Source organism: Trichoplax adhaerens, genomic scaffold (genome assembly GCF_000150275.1).
Source record: "Trichoplax adhaerens TRIADscaffold_5 genomic scaffold, whole genome shotgun sequence".
NCBI lineage: Eukaryota > Metazoa > Placozoa > Uniplacotomia > Trichoplacea > Trichoplacidae > Trichoplax > Trichoplax adhaerens.
This window is the reverse complement of record NW_002060947.1, coordinates 4,963,565-4,982,265: the sequence shown is the minus strand read 5'-3', so window position 1 is coordinate 4,982,265 and position 18,701 is coordinate 4,963,565. Positions and strand designations below refer to the sequence as shown.

The 18,701-nt window shown below is 33.8% G+C and overlaps 2 protein-coding genes across 2 annotated transcripts; both read right to left on the bottom strand.

The window, feature by feature from the left end:
* Positions 1–4,855: 4,855 nt before the first annotated feature.
* On the bottom strand, positions 4,856–6,557 carry TRIADDRAFT_25420 (uncharacterized protein; the record flags this gene model as incomplete). The annotated part of the gene is made up of 5 exons (XM_002112476.1): positions 4,856–5,039; positions 5,141–5,174; positions 5,317–5,456; positions 5,543–5,684; positions 6,167–6,557. The coding sequence occupies 5 exons, from the start codon at positions 6,555–6,557 to the stop codon at positions 4,856–4,858; spliced, it is 891 nt and encodes a 296-aa protein (XP_002112512.1).
* Positions 6,558–15,288: 8,731 nt separating this feature from the next.
* TRIADDRAFT_25061 (uncharacterized protein) lies at positions 15,289–16,933 on the bottom strand (the record flags this gene model as incomplete). The annotated part of the gene is made up of 4 exons (XM_002112475.1): positions 15,289–15,326; positions 15,490–15,649; positions 15,804–15,919; positions 16,540–16,933. The coding sequence occupies 4 exons, from the start codon at positions 16,931–16,933 to the stop codon at positions 15,289–15,291; spliced, it is 708 nt and encodes a 235-aa protein (XP_002112511.1).
* Positions 16,934–18,701: the final 1,768 nt, after the last annotated feature.

The following is an 18,701-nucleotide window of genomic DNA, read 5'->3' as shown; positions in this document are numbered from 1 at the left end:
TCCTGTCTAAAGCTGTAATTCTATCCAAAATATGCTTGTCATTAGCTACCGATGAGAACGATGATAAAACTTCGTCTCTCCTTGGAGTCTTATCATCGCTATTTGCACTTTCTTTTCCTATCAGACTTTTACCTTCCCAATTTTTCCGTGATTTACATTTTACAATATCAGTTTTTCGGTTTGTTCTCGGGCTCTGTATTGGCTTTCTTCCAATCCACTCTTGGCTAATTGCAGTTTTTAGGGATTGACTCTCCCCTATTAAACCTTGTTCAGTTGATAAATTGAGACTGGAATTTGATTTGATCTTATTTGCTTTACTTATATAATCCTTGGATAATTCGTCCTCGTCATCAATTGATAGTATATTGCACTGTGATGACCGCCGCTCATTTTTACTACTTTCTTTGTTGGAAAAATAATTTACCCTTAGCAACTTTGTATCCGTACTGGATGCAAGCACTTTTTGATTTTGTGATCCTGGTTGGGCAGGCTGTTGTTTACTAATAATCGAACTTAAAGCTGATTTCGATAGACCCACTTTCTCCTTACTTTCATCAACTAGGAACCAGCTAGAGTCTTGACTCGTCCTTGCAATAGCAGTATTTGTTTCTTTCTCTAGAGGCTCAAGCTTAAGGTCATTAGTCAGATGAAAGTTCGAGCTATCAGATTGAGATGAATTTGCGTTCTGGCACTCACTCTTATCAATGAAAGCTGCATTATCAGAAATAATCCGGGCTTCCTTATTTTCTTCTATATTAGATAGATTATTTTTTGAAGCCTGGGAATTTCCCATCAAATCCTTTTCAATTTGAGCAATTTGTAATAAAGCCGATACCCCTTCTGGTGTTAAACTTGCTCGTGATTTTCTTCTTGGTCGTGGTTTTAAATCTATTCCAGTGCGTATTTCTTGCAGCAAGTTGTCGATTATACATTCTTCGTTAGCTAATTTCTTCTCTCTACTCGACAAGGACTTTAATCGCTTGGACGATTCAATATTTTTTAAGTTCTTCTTTCTTTCATTTTGCTTCGCCTTCTTAGCTTCTAGCATTTTGCGCTGATCATTATCCTATATTTCCATAAAGATGAGTTATATACCTACTATGCATAATACCAGCATTGTGGGTTTGATTCTCTTATAGAAATGCTGAATAAAAGTTACAAGTTTTACTAAGTGCTTACTTCTTTAGCTTTCTTATAATTCTGCATAAATCGATTAAATATGCCGAAGCATTCTTCTAGCTTAAAATTATTCACATCTTCGCAATAAAACTTAGCCAAGGCGATCTTCCGTTGATCAATATCTTCCTTCATACTTTCAATGTCTTCTAATTCTGCCTTACAATTCTAACATTGAGGACGTAAAACTTTCGTTTAGGGTTTAAAAATATCAATGTCTCTCTATGTAAGTACTAGTAAATTCTAAATGAGCTAGAATATGGCCTAAAATCATCAGATAATTATTTTAAATAAAATATCATTGTTTGTCCATTTGGAACAAAATTACATCAGCAAATTGTTGATAAACAATTTTAACGTCTTCTGGTGCTGTTTCTAGCTGTTCTGCAAGTTTATTGATTTTCCTTGAAATGTCTTGAAATTCTAAATCCAGGCTGTCCAATGTTAACCTAAATTTAACCAGAGTTAATAGTACTTGTTCTCTCTAATGGAAAGATTGGTATCTAATAGAAAGTGGATTGAGTGGAATTGATAATTCAGAGCTGATAGTTGAATTACCTGCCAGCTAATTCTACATTTGCCATCAGATCGGGTAAATAGTCAACGATTCCCTTTTCATCCAGGAACTAAAAACATGCAACAAATATGGAAACAGGATTAAAGTGACTAGCATGTTTAATGAGATAAAGGAACGAACCCTTCATCTCGTATGGCATTAATTGAATAAGGCCGTATATGCGATACCTGGACTATGTAGTGGAGGAATGTCATTCGCGGCTTGTTAGCTCTTGTATCACTAAGTTTAAGCAATGTATTCAGCTTAAAACCACAAGCATTTCCGGCATAGCTACCCTAATGGGATGATGAAGATTAAGTTTGATAATTTTTTCGCCTTTTTTTATCTCAAATGCTAGATTACTTATTGCAAACACACAACTTACTGCATTCAGGAAGTTTCCCGTGTGTAATATGATCTCCAAAACATCTTTCAACTTATTGTTATCATGTATTGCTATTTATTAAAATGTTAATTAGATAATATTAAACTGACCTAGGCTAACAGAATGCTGACAGATGTCTATGAAATATCAAAAAGTGATACAAGAGAATTAAAGTCAAGCAATTGAATCTAAATATTTTTAATTTATGATTGCCTTCAATTGCGTTGGTGATTGTCTCGTAACTAGTTTTTAAGTATTCGGCTGAAATATCGAATTCTTCCTTCAGTATCATTCCTTCTATTCGCAATTTGTAACTTAAGAAAAGGGTAAATGATTAATTAAGATTAATTAACTGGTAACAAAGTTTGGCTTACGTAACTTTCAGTATAAATACATGCATTGAAATTATGCCTGGGCTAGTAAATAAAATTCTTGAAATGCATGTTACGGAAGGCATTAAAATTCATTGTGTACACTAAAAGAGGCCATGGTTTTATTTTACTATTACGATACTCAAGCGATCAAAACGTTATGTATTATTTTAGTTATGATAAAAGCTATGATTTCGATATTATGAAGTAACTTAGAACCATAACTTTTCCTTTCAGTAAAAAATAACAGGTGATTTATCTAACTAAACTTACCTAGGTAGTTCGATCAAATGGCTTAAAAATTGTTCAGCAGTTGCAAATTTACTCCGATCTCCAGTAAAGGATCGTAGAGCTTCTATCTGAATAAACAGACTACTGGTTAATTGGACATTTTACTACATCTTGCTTCATAACGAAATAAATTCATATACTGGTTTTCCTGTGGTCGATTTATGTAGATAAATCTATTTGCTAGTTTGCATCAATATTTTAAATCTTACGTCTAGAAACGTAATTGTAGTAACTTGCAACATAGTCAATATTTTTTACAGGCGAGGTACCTCTTCTGAATTTGGTAATAATTTAAGTAAAAGTTTTAACTTTTCTACGCCAAAAGTATCTTTGTCGTTATTTCGTATCATATCAATTATTTTGTTGTTTGATAACCTGTGAAGAATTTGTTACACATAGAGCGAAGAAATGTTTAGCGATAGCTACCAAGTCTGCAAGGCTCAATACCTGAGTTATAGTAATTTCACTTACTTTTTAAATTGCTGTAAAAACACATTGATATTGAATGATCGTTTGGAATCCAGCAGCGATACCTGGGGACATGTTAAATATGAACAATTACAGTAAAGTCGATACCTATAGTATACTACCGTGTACTCGTATACTGGGAATTATGTTAGATATGCCAAAATAATTGGTAGTTCGTCTAAATATTATAGGTTAAAATCAGATTGCAAATAAATATAATTATATTTATACTTAATTTACAGGTTGAAATTGATCAAGTCATCTATACCCTACCACGCTTGGCTCTGCTTTCTTAGTAGTCAACTTCGCTTGTGGTATTGGATCTTTCTTACAGAACAATTCTTCAATTTCTTCATAATTAATATTAAGCTGTTCTATAACTTCGTGAGATAATTTGCTCCATATGCTGGACCCACCACCGTTACTGATAAAATTTGCACCTAGTTTCGTCCAATTTAAATGACGCATTTTCTTACTTGGATGCTTTTTTAAAACAAATCCTATTGTAGTAGCCTTAATATATGCTGACGAGTAGATATGAGATCCTTGTTCCGATCTAGAAGCAGATGAAGCTGGCATTGGCGGAGGAGGAGGAGGTAAAGTTCCTCCTGGAATAGCCATTCCAGGTGGTGGAGGAGGTGGTGGAGGAGGTAAAGATCCACATGGAGCAGTCATTCCAGGCGGTGGAGGAGGTGGTGGTGGAGGTAAAGGTCCTCCTGGAGCAGTTATTCCTGGGGGTGGAGGAGGTGGAGGAGGTATAGGTCCTCTTGGAGTAGCCATTCCAGGTGGAGGGGGTAAAGGTCCTCCTGAAGCAGTTATTCCAGGTGGTGGAGGAGGTATAGGTCCTCCTGGAGTAGCCATTCCAGGTAGAGGAGGTGTAGGTTCTCCTAGGACAGGCATTCCAGGTGGTGGTAATGGTGGTGGAGGAGGAGGAGGTAAAATTCCTCCTGGAGTAGCCATTTCGAGTGTTGGTGGTGGTGGTGGTGGCGGCGGAGGTGGTGGAGGAGGTGGTGGTCCCGAAAATGACAAATTTTCTTTAGTTTCCGGTATTACAGATAGAGATGTTTGGGGTAAATCAGTAAGAATTGCCGTAGATGCAGCATTCGGAGGCAATTCTTTTAGGATACCAGTACGATCCATGGTACTCGAACTGGTAGATATCAAATCGTTTGCCTCTGAAGCAGGTAATTCAAGATTTAATGACTGACCTTCAAGTTCTTTAGATTGCAAATGGTCAACACCAAATTGGGCCAAAATCAAATCTGTCTGAGTTTGACTATGACTAATCTTCCTCTGAGACTTCCTTCGGTTATCAATACGATATTTTTCTACGTAGTTTTTGGTAATTCCTTGAGAATTTTCTACTTTTTCCAAGTGGACAATCTCATAAATTACTTTATCCAATAGTCTCCACACTTCTATACAGTTCACATCATCATTCGATATTGAGTTAAGATTGTAAGTAATATTCCTGAAATAATGGAGTAAGGTTGGGTTGCTGCTTAGCTGTAATGTAACCCACAAGCAAATTTGAAAAAAATTAGGCATATACGTATATGGTTATAAATTCATAATTAAAGTCGATTCCGATAAGATTATTATTTATTATCAATCATTCGTAAAACTAGAATTAGGGATAACCTTTATAAAAATAGCATTAAATAGTTGAAAATGCGGAAAACTGTCTTCTCTAGGAGTATCTATTAGTTCCAATAACTGATGCTCATCTTTTGATAATTCTTCATCAAATGTTGCAATTTGAATCTCAAGATCCTTGTCATCATCATTTAGCCTACAGATATAAAATTTCTTTCATGACACTATTGTTACTGATATATAATAAAAATCTATATGAAACAAATTTCAGTTAAGTTAGTAAATTAAATTCGGTACCTTAATTTATTTATTACATCTAATAGACCGTAACCTGCATTGATTGATAATTTCATTAAAATGTTAAGAAGTATAACTTGTACAGCTTTATTTACATGGTTGGCTAAGTTTCTAATTGGCTTAGATTTAAATAATTATCGCTACTTAATTTTTAAGGATTTACATTAAAATTTTACCTATCATTTCATTTCTTAACAAAATTCGGCGATCGATATCTTCTTCTCCTCTTAGGACGCAATTTACAAATGTTACTAAGGTAGCTTTGTAAGCTGTGATATTTTCATCTCGTAATTCATCAATTATGATTTGATATGGACTTTTTCGCAGTTGATCCACCTGATTATGCCCATTTCATAATAATTGTTCAACATTAGAGTTGATACATAGTAAAGATCATCATACAATTTCGATCTTAGTTGCAAGCTTACTTTAAAGTTCTCTAAAGCTTCCATAACAACATCCCTGCCCTCAGCTGAATACATGCTGATCGCAGATAAAATTTCAACAATTTGCTTCCTGACCATTACACTCTCAGAATTTAAAGCTAAATAGAGAATATTCATTCGATTTTGATTTACAAATGCACAGATTACCTAAAATTTGAAACTCGATTACGTAACTTAGAATTGCTATAAACGATACTAAGCAAGGCGATTACATTTTCTCGCAATTATTACTAACTGTAAACAACTAATACGTAGCGGATGAAAAATATTGATTGATAGAAATAATGTATTAATGTGTGAAAATGTCAATAACAACATAAAATCTGTACTGAAATATTGCTTAAAGAATCCTATAAGCCATAATGATTTAATTTTTGACAATATCAATAACCAATAAACTTTTAATGATCATTAAAATGTTCTTGAAATTTAACCGAACAATTATATTAGTCTCAATAGCATATAAAGAAGAATAAATTTGATTGATTTTATGATTATTCCATTTATTACTATATAGAAATATTAAGAATTCGATTTCGATGATTGCTAATAAAAATTTTAGATATCGTAGCTACAGTACCTTTAGCAATCAAACGAGAAGCCTGCTTACAGTCAGTGATGTATTCAATGCCAGCTGTTGAATTTAAAATTGCTTTTATACAAAGTATGCATTCCAATTGAATAAAAGCATCAGCAACGGAAGCACAGCCTTGATCACATAATATTTCCATCGTTTCTAGAAGCACTTCCATTCCGTCCATATTGAGAAATTTTTCTAACCAACGGCGATTGCATTTGGATAGAAATTTCTTTAGCGATGTATAATTCTGGATAGATGGGCGTCGTATTATATCGATAACTAAATTTGGTTCGACTTTATCTAATCCATTTAAATCGATATGTGATGTAAAAGATAATCGACGACTTTCTTCAGCCGCTTTCTGACGAGCTAAATTCCATTTAATCGACATTGTTAACCTTTGTCAATATATAATATCTTCTAATGTTAAATCTGTCACATTTTTTTAAATTTCCGTCCTTATTGACTACTCATTTTCATTCCGTTGAGACAGAACGGCTGTAAATCACGTTCTGTATATCTCCAAAAATAAATAAAAATCGTAGTTTAACTCAATGTGAAAAACTACCTATTAATGATAGATCATTAAATAGTAATGCAGCCTCTAAGTATCCAATCACGTTACTTGCGACGAATAGTAGAAACCAAAAACAAATCAAGAAAGAAATTAAATATCAACAGGTTTTTGATATCATAACTTAGAATAGAAATATACTTCTCCTAAATATTCATAGTGAGTTATTGATACTATGGTTGGATTCTCAAATTTCGATAGAAAACACTATTCCATTTCTGTAATATATGCAATATGTACCAATGCAACATATGATTCCATTTTATAACCAATATCATTCATGACAACAAAAATTTCTTTTTGGGTTAATCCCTTCCCAATAAAACTAATATTTTTAATCTACGCTCTAATCACGTGGCTTAGTAAACCATCTTGCTGATGGAAATAAATAGCCAATGTAGGTTATGTTAGAGTAAACGCAGTGTCTGGAGGAACGATTACCATTTATTCTTACCAAACAGTAACAGATGGGAATTGTCTCCAAATTTGCCTGACAATTATTATTCAATTGCCCACATGACCTTTATTTGTTATAACTTATTTCTACACTTGATTATGCAACGATCAGCTTTATAGATAGATGCAAAAGGAAATCTCGATTATTTGTACGTACTGCTAATATGGTCTAGCAAGGTTCTATTATCGTGCGGTGGTAATTGAAATATTCTACGAATATCCATCGCACATCAAAATTGAGTCACTTCAAATTATTTAACAGATAGTAAATAGATCATTCAGTCAATAGCTAATAGTTAGAATCGTTTAGCTTCAATATAGCTATCTACTGTAATTCAGTTTAAATTCAGGATAGTTATAGCTCTTTCATTCTTGCTGTAATAGCAATCAGGATATTAAATAATTAACTATTTCAGCTTCTCAGTATACTCTGCCGGGGTAATTAAATGAATATGTACATCATTGGTTCCAGTTGAGTTTAAAAAAAATTTAATAATAATATTTTCAAGGCCAAAATCAAATAATCATGTCTAATTGATGCAATAACAGTTCTAATTTTACATCCGCTACCAAATTTCAATGGATACAGGTCGGTAGCCGATCAACATTATTTAAAAGCCTTTAGTCTTTCCAAGATTGGCAAAATAGGGTAATGTATACATTTTGTATTATGTTTTGGCGAACATTATATCTCTATATTCACTTCCATGTAACAGAGAATGCATGAGCTGTTAATAATTATTTTCTACAGGTAACTTCTGACATATTACCAGAAATTAGTAACCAATTTGGCTAATACTCTTGCACTTTGAAAGAAAACTTATTTACTTTTTCAAGAAAAAAGTCAAACCTAAGCTTAACACGCGACTAATTACGATACTATAAGGTATAAATCAGAGATTGCATAACCCATAGCGCTATAATTTTAAAAGGATGTTACAAAAAAATCATCTTCATCTGCCATTTGTATTATTTCTTATGTCAATAATTCAATTAGTCACCAGTTTTAATTACTTAGGACTAATTTAAGCACAGAATTCATAATTACAAGCATAAAAAATGCTGCATTTCCAGATAAAACAGATAACTTTAGCTATTGCATGATATAAAATATGAAAGACTTGGTCAAGGTAAAATATTTCTTGCTTGTTACATGTATCTCATATTGTTTCAATATTGGTTTTAATTAAGAAAGACGGATCTTTACGCGGATCTTCAGGATATTTTCATTATGAAGTCTAGAAAATTTTTAATTTACTTACAGCTGAAAAAATGTGTACTAAAGGCTAATATGTTTAAATAAAACGTTCTGGCTTAGTCTAAGTGGCTTTCAACTGCCGTACTCCCTCTAGAGATGACTTGATGATAATACTTTGAAATAGTTATCAAGCCAATTTAAAACAAATGTTAATGCTTAGATCTGCTTTTAAAAGATTTCATATTTAAAAACTACTAACTATCATTTTTGTCCTTATTATAATTATAAACGTGAATCATCATCATTATCGTGCTTAGGACGACGTTGAATATTAAATAAGCGGCCGAAAGTTTTAAAGGACATTTTCGTTTTCTTTTTCCTCTTAGATGTTAGCTTCTTTTCACCTTCTTGACGCATTTCTACTTCATTATCTGATACCATTGCAGATGCCTCTTCACTTGAACTGTGTTGTTTCAATTCTGGCAGTTTTTCGTCTGTTCTGGTAGAGGGTTGATTAACTTTTAGAGTATCCTTAGGCGGTGTTGGTTTCGCTTCTTTAGTTTCTTTATTATCAGTTTGGGGTTTAGATTCACTTTTTGACCTGGAATAATCGGTGTTAACGATAAGCGTACTTCTAGACACTTTTGTACCTGCTTTCTTTCCTGCCTTGTTTGTATTCTCTTCAGGCTTATCACTTTTACTTTTATTCTTGTTAATATTCTCTTCTGGCTTTTCACTTTTACTTTTATTCTTATTAACATTCTCGTCCGGCTTTTCGCTTTTACTTTTATTCTTATTAATGTTCTCATTAGGCTTTTCGCTTTTACTTTTATTCTTATTAGTATTCTCGTCAGGCTTTTCACTTTTACTTTTATTCTTTTTCGTCGAGCCAGATTTTTTATCGGACGTTTTTAAACTCTTTTTCTTCGCTGAAGACTTAGATTTCGAAGCCGAATCGGACTTAGATTGCGATTTATTTGCATTAGTCTCATTACGAATTAAGATATCTTTCTGGCCAGCAGTATCAGTAGTTCGACTGCTTACTTCCATATTCGGAGGTGGAGAGCCTACTGGATCGGATTTCTCACTTGAGGTTGATTTCAAACCTGTTCTTTCATTGCTATCATTAACTACACACTGTTGCTGTGCTGGAATTGGTGTTGACAAATTCAGATGGGCAGGAATTTCCGTTGCCGCTTCATTATTTGCTTCTTGTTGAGCAGTCTCTGGTATCTGATTTTCCTCAGTGTCCTCTAATGAATTAGTTGATATTTCGGATGATATTGTTACCTGTTGTCGGTTATCAACAATTTCCACTTGCAATTCATCAGGTTCAATGGCTTTGCTTTCCACAACCACTGGAACATCTTCAACTACCTCAGCTGAATAAATCATTTCTGATGCCTTTGCAACTTGGACCTTATTCGTTCCAACTGTAACGGCCTCTACTCTTGTTGGCATCTTCTTGACTTTTCCTTTCGTATACGTGGCTTGACGGCTTAGCTTGTTTGCCTGGAGATGTTCATCAATATTTCTACCCTGATTTTCGTGTAATATGGCCGTCTGACTTGCTTGCATATCGGGTTGTTCTTCGTGTATTATTTCCGTAGGCATCGAAATTTTTGCTTCTGTCATTTCAGTGCCTGTCGCCATTACAGAAATTTCCTTAGGAACGATAACTTCAGTCACTATCGAGGGTTCCTGTTTTATTGGCCGAGTGGAATCGCTCTGAATGCTAACTGGCTTCTTTGCCTCATTAGTATCTAGAGACGAGTTCAAGTCCTTGGTTGAGTCGGATGAATTCTCAGATTTTTTCTTAACTAACTTGTTATCGTCGTCGTTAATTAAATTGCTTTCATCATCATGAGAATTTTTGGTAGATGCAGCTGTGTTTATCTTCTTTATTTCACCAGCTTTCTCCGGTATTCCTGAATTGTCACTAGTCTTTGCTATAACTTCTTCCAACTTACTCTCTGCAATGGCTGATTCTAGTTTCAGACCCTGCACACAGTTTACTTTGCTACCGTTTGGAATTGAAATTTTAATTCCAGATTGGTCAGTATCGGCAGATTTTGAAGATTTAGTCGGACTAGGACGCGATAATAACTCAATTGTATTCTCTGGCTTTATTTCACATTCCTGTATAGCGATTTCTCCAGCATCATTATCACCCCCTAACACTTTCTTCTCAATCTCAGCAATAGATTTTTGCTTTTCATCACCAGAACTCTCTTGATATGATTTACGTCGACTTCTACGAGGCTTTAGCTCAAATCCTTGTCTGATCTCGCTTAGGAGATTGTCTACTATACAGCCTTCATCTTTCGGTTTGCTATGCTCGCTTACACTTAAACTCCTTTTCGTGCCAATACCGTTTCCTAATGAAAAAGCCGGCACGCTCATTTTCTTTTGGCGCTTAGCTTGTTCAGCTTTTTTATTTTCTAATTTTATACGCTGTTGGTTCTCCTATGAAATATCAAGTGCGTAGATACTAATTTTAGAGTTATATTACGAGTGAAATTTAAAAGTAGTACTCGTATCCTCGAGATTAGTACGGAAAAAGCATTTCAAAGTTGAAAGTAAAGCAAGAAACAAACAAATAAGAAGAGTTGGTTAAACTAATTAAGATGCTATTGAATATAATGATTCAGATTTTAGCCTGATGCACTCTGTTGTTGTCACTTTACTAGGTTTTACTTACATCGACACATTTTTTGAAATTGGAGGCAAATCTATGAAAGATCGAAAAAATCTCCTCTAATTTAAATGATTTCTCATCTTCACAATAAAATTTGGCACACTGGCTCTTCAAGGAATTAACATTTTCGATCGTATCTTCAACGGATTTTAATTCAAGCTGACATTCCTATTATTGAAAATTTTATATTAGTAAAAATAATCTTATTGACTTCGAAAAAATCTATTCCTCTCACGAAAGAAGACAGTAAGACGATTAACTGCCACCGTAGAAACAAGCTTAGCCGTTAGTCTACATGCAAATTTTAACCAACCATCAACATTCACATTATGTAGTAATATTACAAGTCTGTCAATCTTACTTGGATAAACTTTTCAAATTGTTCTTTGACGTCTTCAGATGAATTTTCAATTTGTTGATCGAGTTTCTTTACTTTCGTAGATATCTCCCTAAATTCTCCAATTAAAGCATCCATGATGACCCTGAATCAAACGAAATTCAATGAACAATAATTTACTTTATTTATTGTAGCTCTTAGAAGAAACATGGTAAATCTTTCAATTTATTCGGTAATCGTACCTAACAGCCTTTTCTACAGGAGCTAAGCTCTCTACAAAACCTTTGCATTCTGGGCGGTCCTCTACCATCTTAAAATAAAAGTGGCTCATTCGTGTAAAAAAGTATTACTTGAAATTTCAATAACCATAAAGAAAATTATTTCATGGCCGTATACTTTTTACTTTTATTTAAGTGTTTAATATGGTTAAGGTAGTAGCTATAGACCTTGCCGATTAAAAATAATGCATACCTGAACAAGAAAATGCATAAATGTCATACGAGGGACATTAGCGCGTGTATCTCCTAATTTAAGTAATGTTCCTATCTTGAAACCATGAGCATTCCCAGCAAAGCTACCCTATTGAATGAAATTTATTTTTAGCTTTGCTAAAATAGTCAATATCTACTGTAAACATTTAAAGCAAATACTATTACCGCATTTATGAAATTGCCGGTTTTTAATATAATCTCCAAAACATTCTCCATTGCTTTATTGCGTAATATCGCTGCAAATTTATATTTAGACACGAATTTATCATCATAAAATCACATTTATATATGTAGGTATATCGTTCGGTACACGTTTAAATAATATGTCATTACACGCAGTATATCACAGCTATATAAACCTTTTACTTTTCTATCAACTTTTCCGAAAGTAATTTCAGGATGTATTAAACACATTTGCTATACAAGATCAATGGTTAGCCTATTCATTACAACCGGATCGGCGATATATGAACTTTGCATATTCATAATCATTTAGAGAACTACTTTTTCTAATAAATAGGCTATAAATTATGATTCTTTCTCAACATTTGCTAGTATCAACGTTGCATTTACTTTGCAGTATCCCTATATCTATTGAGAATTACAGAGGCCAGAAATGACAAAGAGGCAGAAACTGGCGTCTCTCTTGGGATATTTAACTGTAAGTGATGACTACTTAAGTTGCAATGTCAATGAATCTTATTTAAATACGAAATTTTCGCTTTTTAAAGCATATGCTGATTGCTAAAATTGCCTATAGTAGTACTACACTTACCATCCAAAGCATTTAAAATGGTCTGTAAACTGACGTTAAGATATTCCAATGAGGTAGAAAATTCATCCTTTAAGATTAATCCTTCAATACGTAGTTTATAGCTATATTAAGGAGGTAAGTATCACAATTAAGTCAATTTTATTTAATTACTATAGAATATTTCAAGGCTTCAAGCAAATTTCGAAAGGTTGAAGAAAGTTTCTAACGGAATGATTCTAAAACGACTTTAATCTTTACCCTGGTAGCCCCAACAGCATTAAAAGAAATTTTTCAGCTGGGCCCAGTTTTGTAGTGTCTCCTTTAAAGGCTTTTAATTCCTTAATCTGAATTAGAAACGATAATGAATTTTATCCACAAAATCATATAAGATTATGACACAGTGCTAATATTAACAGTTGTATAAATATTCTAGAACAATACTGAGTAAAGGACTGCTAAACTGTCTTGCTAGTGTTTGAATAGTTTAAAGTACTGATCGAGATATATCTATTAGATTATTTTCCAACAAGATAATAACCATAACATCGCTAAATTGATAAATGGGCACTTAAAATAGATTATTTAGACTGAAGATCAAGGTGATGATATCAAACCTCATCCGTCGTTGGTAATAATTTCATCATCAATTTAAGTTTCTCCACTCCAAATTTATCTTTATCTCCTTGTTTTAAACATTCAATCAATTCTTCGCTTGTCATACTTAAAAGTTTTCGAGAAACATTCAAACAGAGGGTATTAGTGATAATTAATTCGTGGAATTGAATAATCATTATTATCATTCAATATCCATTAATTAATAACATAATATAATTAGCCCAAATAGTAATAATTGGTATTACTTACTTCCTAAACTGTTTAAGAAATACGTTGACATTTAAGGAACGCTTTCCATCCAGTAAGGTAATCTAGATAATGGCAAATTAAAATTTCATGAGCACTTGACACATACATGTATAGTTGTCGATATTCCAATATTGCTTATAATAGTAATTTATTCAAGCCCCACCTCAGTTGGCTCTTTCTTTTTCTTTTCACTCGATTGCGCTTTCTTTATTTCTTTCTTGCAAAATAAATCTTCAATGGTAGCGTAATCAATTTCCTCTTCGGCAGGTTCTTTAGTGCTGATTTTACTCCAAAAGTTTTCGCTTTTGACTTGGCGTTCTGTTAACTTGCTCCAGTTTAACGTTTTCATTTTCTTAGATGGCTTTCGTTGTCTAGGCGGTGCTTGCCCGTAGCCAGCTACTAGTGTTGGTGGTGGAAGAGGCCCTCCAAATGGAGGAGGTGGTGGTCGAATACCGCCAGCTCCCATAGGTGGTGGCGGTGGTGGAACTCCTCCAGGTCCAGGTGGCGGTGGCGGCGGTGGGATTCCTCCAGGTCCAGGTGGTGGCGGTGGTGGAGGAATTCCTCCAGGTCCAGGAGGTGGTGGCGGTGGTGGAGGAATTCCTCCAAGTCCAGGAGGTGGTGGCGGTGGTGGAGGAATTCCTCCAGGTCCAGGTGGTGGTGGTGGTGGTGGTGGAGGAATTCCTCCAGGTCCAGGTGGTGGTGGTGGAGGAATTCCTCCAGGTCCAGGTGGTGGTGGCGGTGGTGGTGGTGGTAGAATTCCTCCAGGAGGTGGTGGAGGTGGTGGTGGTGGTGGTGGTGGTGGAGCCGGTGGTGCACTTCCACTTGGACCGGGTGGAGGAGGTGGTGGTGGTGGTGGTGGTGGCGGTGGAGGGGCCGCTGTAACTCTTGAAGCAACGTTGACAGCTATGGCGGAATCAACTTCATCTTTATGTTCAGTCTGTACTCCTTGATTAGCTGTAGTTCTAGTCACTTTCTCCATGCTAATTCGAAATTTTTCAGCATTTTTTTGCTTCATACTTGTGATGCTCTTGATAGTATCGCTGTTCACCACATCAAATATCAACGAGTCTAAAATTTGCCAGATATCTTCTGAATGCTCCGAATCGGTTGGAATGGAATAGAGATGATATGTAATACTCTTGAGTAAATGAAGGAGATTAGCTTTATCATGCACCTGTAAAAATAATCAGAGAAATAAGCATTGCGATAGTGTAGTAAAAATATTGCAAACAGCATAATTGCGTTAATATACACCCTTGATTTAATTGATTTAAGCGAACTTTGTAGGAAGTATCGTACGCTAAAAATACTTTGAGTAATCCGATTTATATTGCTAAATAAGTATTTATAATTGGAGTACTTATACCTTTCCATATAGGGCATTAAACAAGCTCATATGATTGCACGTTGAAGTTTCGACATCCACTCTGTTTAACAATTCTTCTTCGTCATTTGTATATCGATTATCATAGACATCCAATTGAGTTCGAAGATCATTGTCATCAGAATCTCTAAATATTAAAATAATTATAGCAAGTAGATTTGAAAATGATCTTCTTAACTAGGTAATATAGATATTGAATACCGGTTAAAATAATACATTCGACATGACAAAATGACAAAGTTTTCGTTATTATCTCAATTCATTACTTTTTTGGTAATTACAATTCTTCTGAAATCAGTTTCTACCTTACGATTTACCACAATTTCAAGATATGTAATTCAGAATCTATTTTAAGTATTATAGAATTTACCTTAACTTAGTTAATACATCCAATAGTCCTAGACCTATTAAAATAGAATATTTGGATACTGAAAAAATGCTTAAATCTAACTCAAAGTTGCTGCATTCATATTAATAAATATCATCATATATTTGTTTAATGGTTAATTGGCAAAAACTTATTCTTATTTAATATTCTTTAAATTTGCTACGATTTCAAAGACTAACTAATGAATTCATTTCTGATCATAATCCTTTGATCAAAATCGGCTGCTGCTATAATTAAGCAATTTATTAATGCCAGTACAGCTACTTGATACGAAATTACTTCTGCTTCTCTCAGTTCATCAACAATAGCGCTAAACCGAGATTTTTCTTGGTATTCTTCCTACAGTAAGCCAAATATGTATAAGATAATTAGAATCACTTGAAGTTGAGATGGTAACTACAATATTCACTAAATAGACATTTGCTCCTATTAATTATTAAGAAATAATGAGGGTATTTTACGTGCCATACTATAGTAGGAACCTTCTTCCTACCTTAAAAGTTTGCAAGCTGTCCAATACCATATCATAACCCTCATCTGAATAAACTGAAACAGCAGAAAGCAACTCGACTACTTGCTTTTTGACCATAACACTTCCGGAATCAAATGCTGCGTACGTATAAAATAGATAAGATTGATTTAATGCAGTTAATTAGCTATAGATACACATATGCGTATCGTATAGACATATTTCCTTACATTTCTACATTCTATACCTTTATTGGTATAATATAAACAACAGAAAAGGATAATCATTTCACTAGTTGACTACCAAAAGAGCTACTATAAAATTAACCCGTTCTTGTGTGCAAGTTCTAATATATATTGAAATATTTGCAGCGCTAGCTATAACTGTAGTGAATTTGATGTTTATCCTAGTACGCTAGTAACAATAAAGTAAATCAGTTCGAGGAATAGATAGGGTTAAAAATAATATCAGCATAATCATAACCTCCTATCTGCAAGTTAATTGTAACTTTTCACGAAAGGAGATTGGCAGAGTTAGTAAACCGTACAGTAGATAATTTACTAGAAAAAGCATTTCCTGTCGAAAACTTGTGATTTTACAGTCACACAAACTTCGGTTTGCAACGATTGTGTGTTATAAACTTAGAATTATAGAGTATGCCTTGTGGAAGTATACAGTACGATAGGTTACTGCATTCTACTTCTACCAATAAAAGAAACTAATGAAAAAAATTGATAAAGAAAACTACTAGCAACATTACCTTTGACTAACATTCGTGATGATTCTCGATGGTTGATGATGTAATTTATGCCAGCGGACGAATTCATAATGGCTTTGACACAGTTAACACATTCGAGTTGAATAAATGCATCGATTACACTAGAGATACCGCGATCACACAGTATTTCTAGGACTTCCAAGATAACATTTAGCCCTTCAATTTCAAGAAATTGAATCATCCATGTTTGTTGGCATCGCGATAAAAAGTTTTTCAGAGCTGTAAAGTTCTGAACGGACGGTTGGCGAATTAATTTCAAACATAATTCTGGTGTAGCAGTGTCCAGTCCTGCTAGATTAATTCCTGATGTTAATTCTTGAGCACGAGATTCAGCTGCTGCTTTCTTTAAAGCTGAACCCCATTTTGTTGAAGCCATGTTGGAGTTCTAACCCAATCTAGCAACAAGATCTGTCTGTATGTTGAATATTTATCGTGAAAGAGGTATCCGCTCACAGAGATTCGTTATCTCATTTGCCCTATCCTTATTAATATAATAAAACACTTTCAATAATTAAATTAATTATACATTACCAAACCGGTGTGAATACTACCTTTGGGCTAAATTCGATCAGTTAATAAATATCACCTTAATCAAACCGACGGCAGCTAATTCTGCGATAAGGAGAAAATGCTCTGTTCTTTGAAATATTTTCGTCGAAAAGGAAACTTAATTCTATATCAATGATATCTATTGTGGTGATCAAGAAAAAGGTGTGTAGAAAAGTTAAAGTATTGCATTTAAGCAAGAAAATGACTTAGTATAGTAAACCTATCCAAAGATATCTGCGTCAAAACTTGGATTGTTGCTATTACTATACTAGTAGAATGTTTGTCATATATCCATATAATAAAATATTGATCAGATTTTGCTTATATAAATAAAAACTTGTACAACATGATTAATAGAGTATCTACGATTGCTAAAGTGCTAGAGAAAACTGATTTTTAATGCAAGATAACTGCAATAAATATTTCAGATTAGATGATTTCCTGTAGGTTACGTTATTGTAAAATTTATGACAATTAACTGTTGTTACGGTTCTCTTCGATGGTCACAATATTCTTATTTCATTAACAACATGATTCAAAAAGGATCAACTACAACTTCATGGCTTACGCACTAGAGACAACCGGTTACTATTAATGCAAGTTAAATCGTAACAAATATTTCAGATAGGGTAATTTTCTCTTGGTTACATAATTGTAAAATCTATGCCAGTTACTACTGTTACTCTTTTATGATCATAATATTCTTATTTCATCGACGAAAAATCATTCTTTCAGCGGATGAAAGGAAACATTTATGTTATTATGCTGTACTCTTTTTCTCCTATATACGTAATTGAAATATAAGCAACTTTCTTTCGAGAGTAGCAAAATTGCGGCCAACCTTTTATATCGTCTATGTTAGTTCTATGCGTATTCACCTACTATTATATGTTGCCGATTAATTACTATTGATTTTCTATTTCGGTTAAAACATTCTTAGATATCAATTCTTATTCCATAGATGAAAATGATGAATTATTACTGTAGATTAAAAGTAGATTTAAGACTATTTTGTTACTGTAGCAACCTCTTTGCTCAGTACACACGTTTACGATGCATTCTATTTATTGCTGCTATGCATGAGAATTACAATGCTCTTATTTTGATTATGAAACTCATTATTGCAAAGATAAAATGATTATAATAGGTTAACTATCTACTTTATTTATTATAACATCGCGAATTTTATATAGAAAGCAATGTAATAGCCCATATTTCAAAGTAGTTATTTCTTTGTTCAACGCATAAGCATTTATTGTACTGTCGTATATTAACAACCATGTTACTACCTTGTTTCAATCATGTCCTTACTTTGTTGATGAATGTTATTGTTAGAGAAGCTGCAATAGTTGCAATACTTTACCAATAATGACCTAGGGAATGATCTGAAAAAGAGTTTGTTGATGGGGTACAATGACAGCTAAACTTTAGGGCAGAATCTAGTGTTTTAATACATTGGATGTACCGTGTGTCTATCTTTCGTGATAGCAAAAGACTATTTTAGTATTGATTTCCTGCTGCAATTAATAGCACGATGGGCTAAGTAATCGATATTTCAAATAAATTAGCGATAACTACTTGCTACTAGCCTGAAA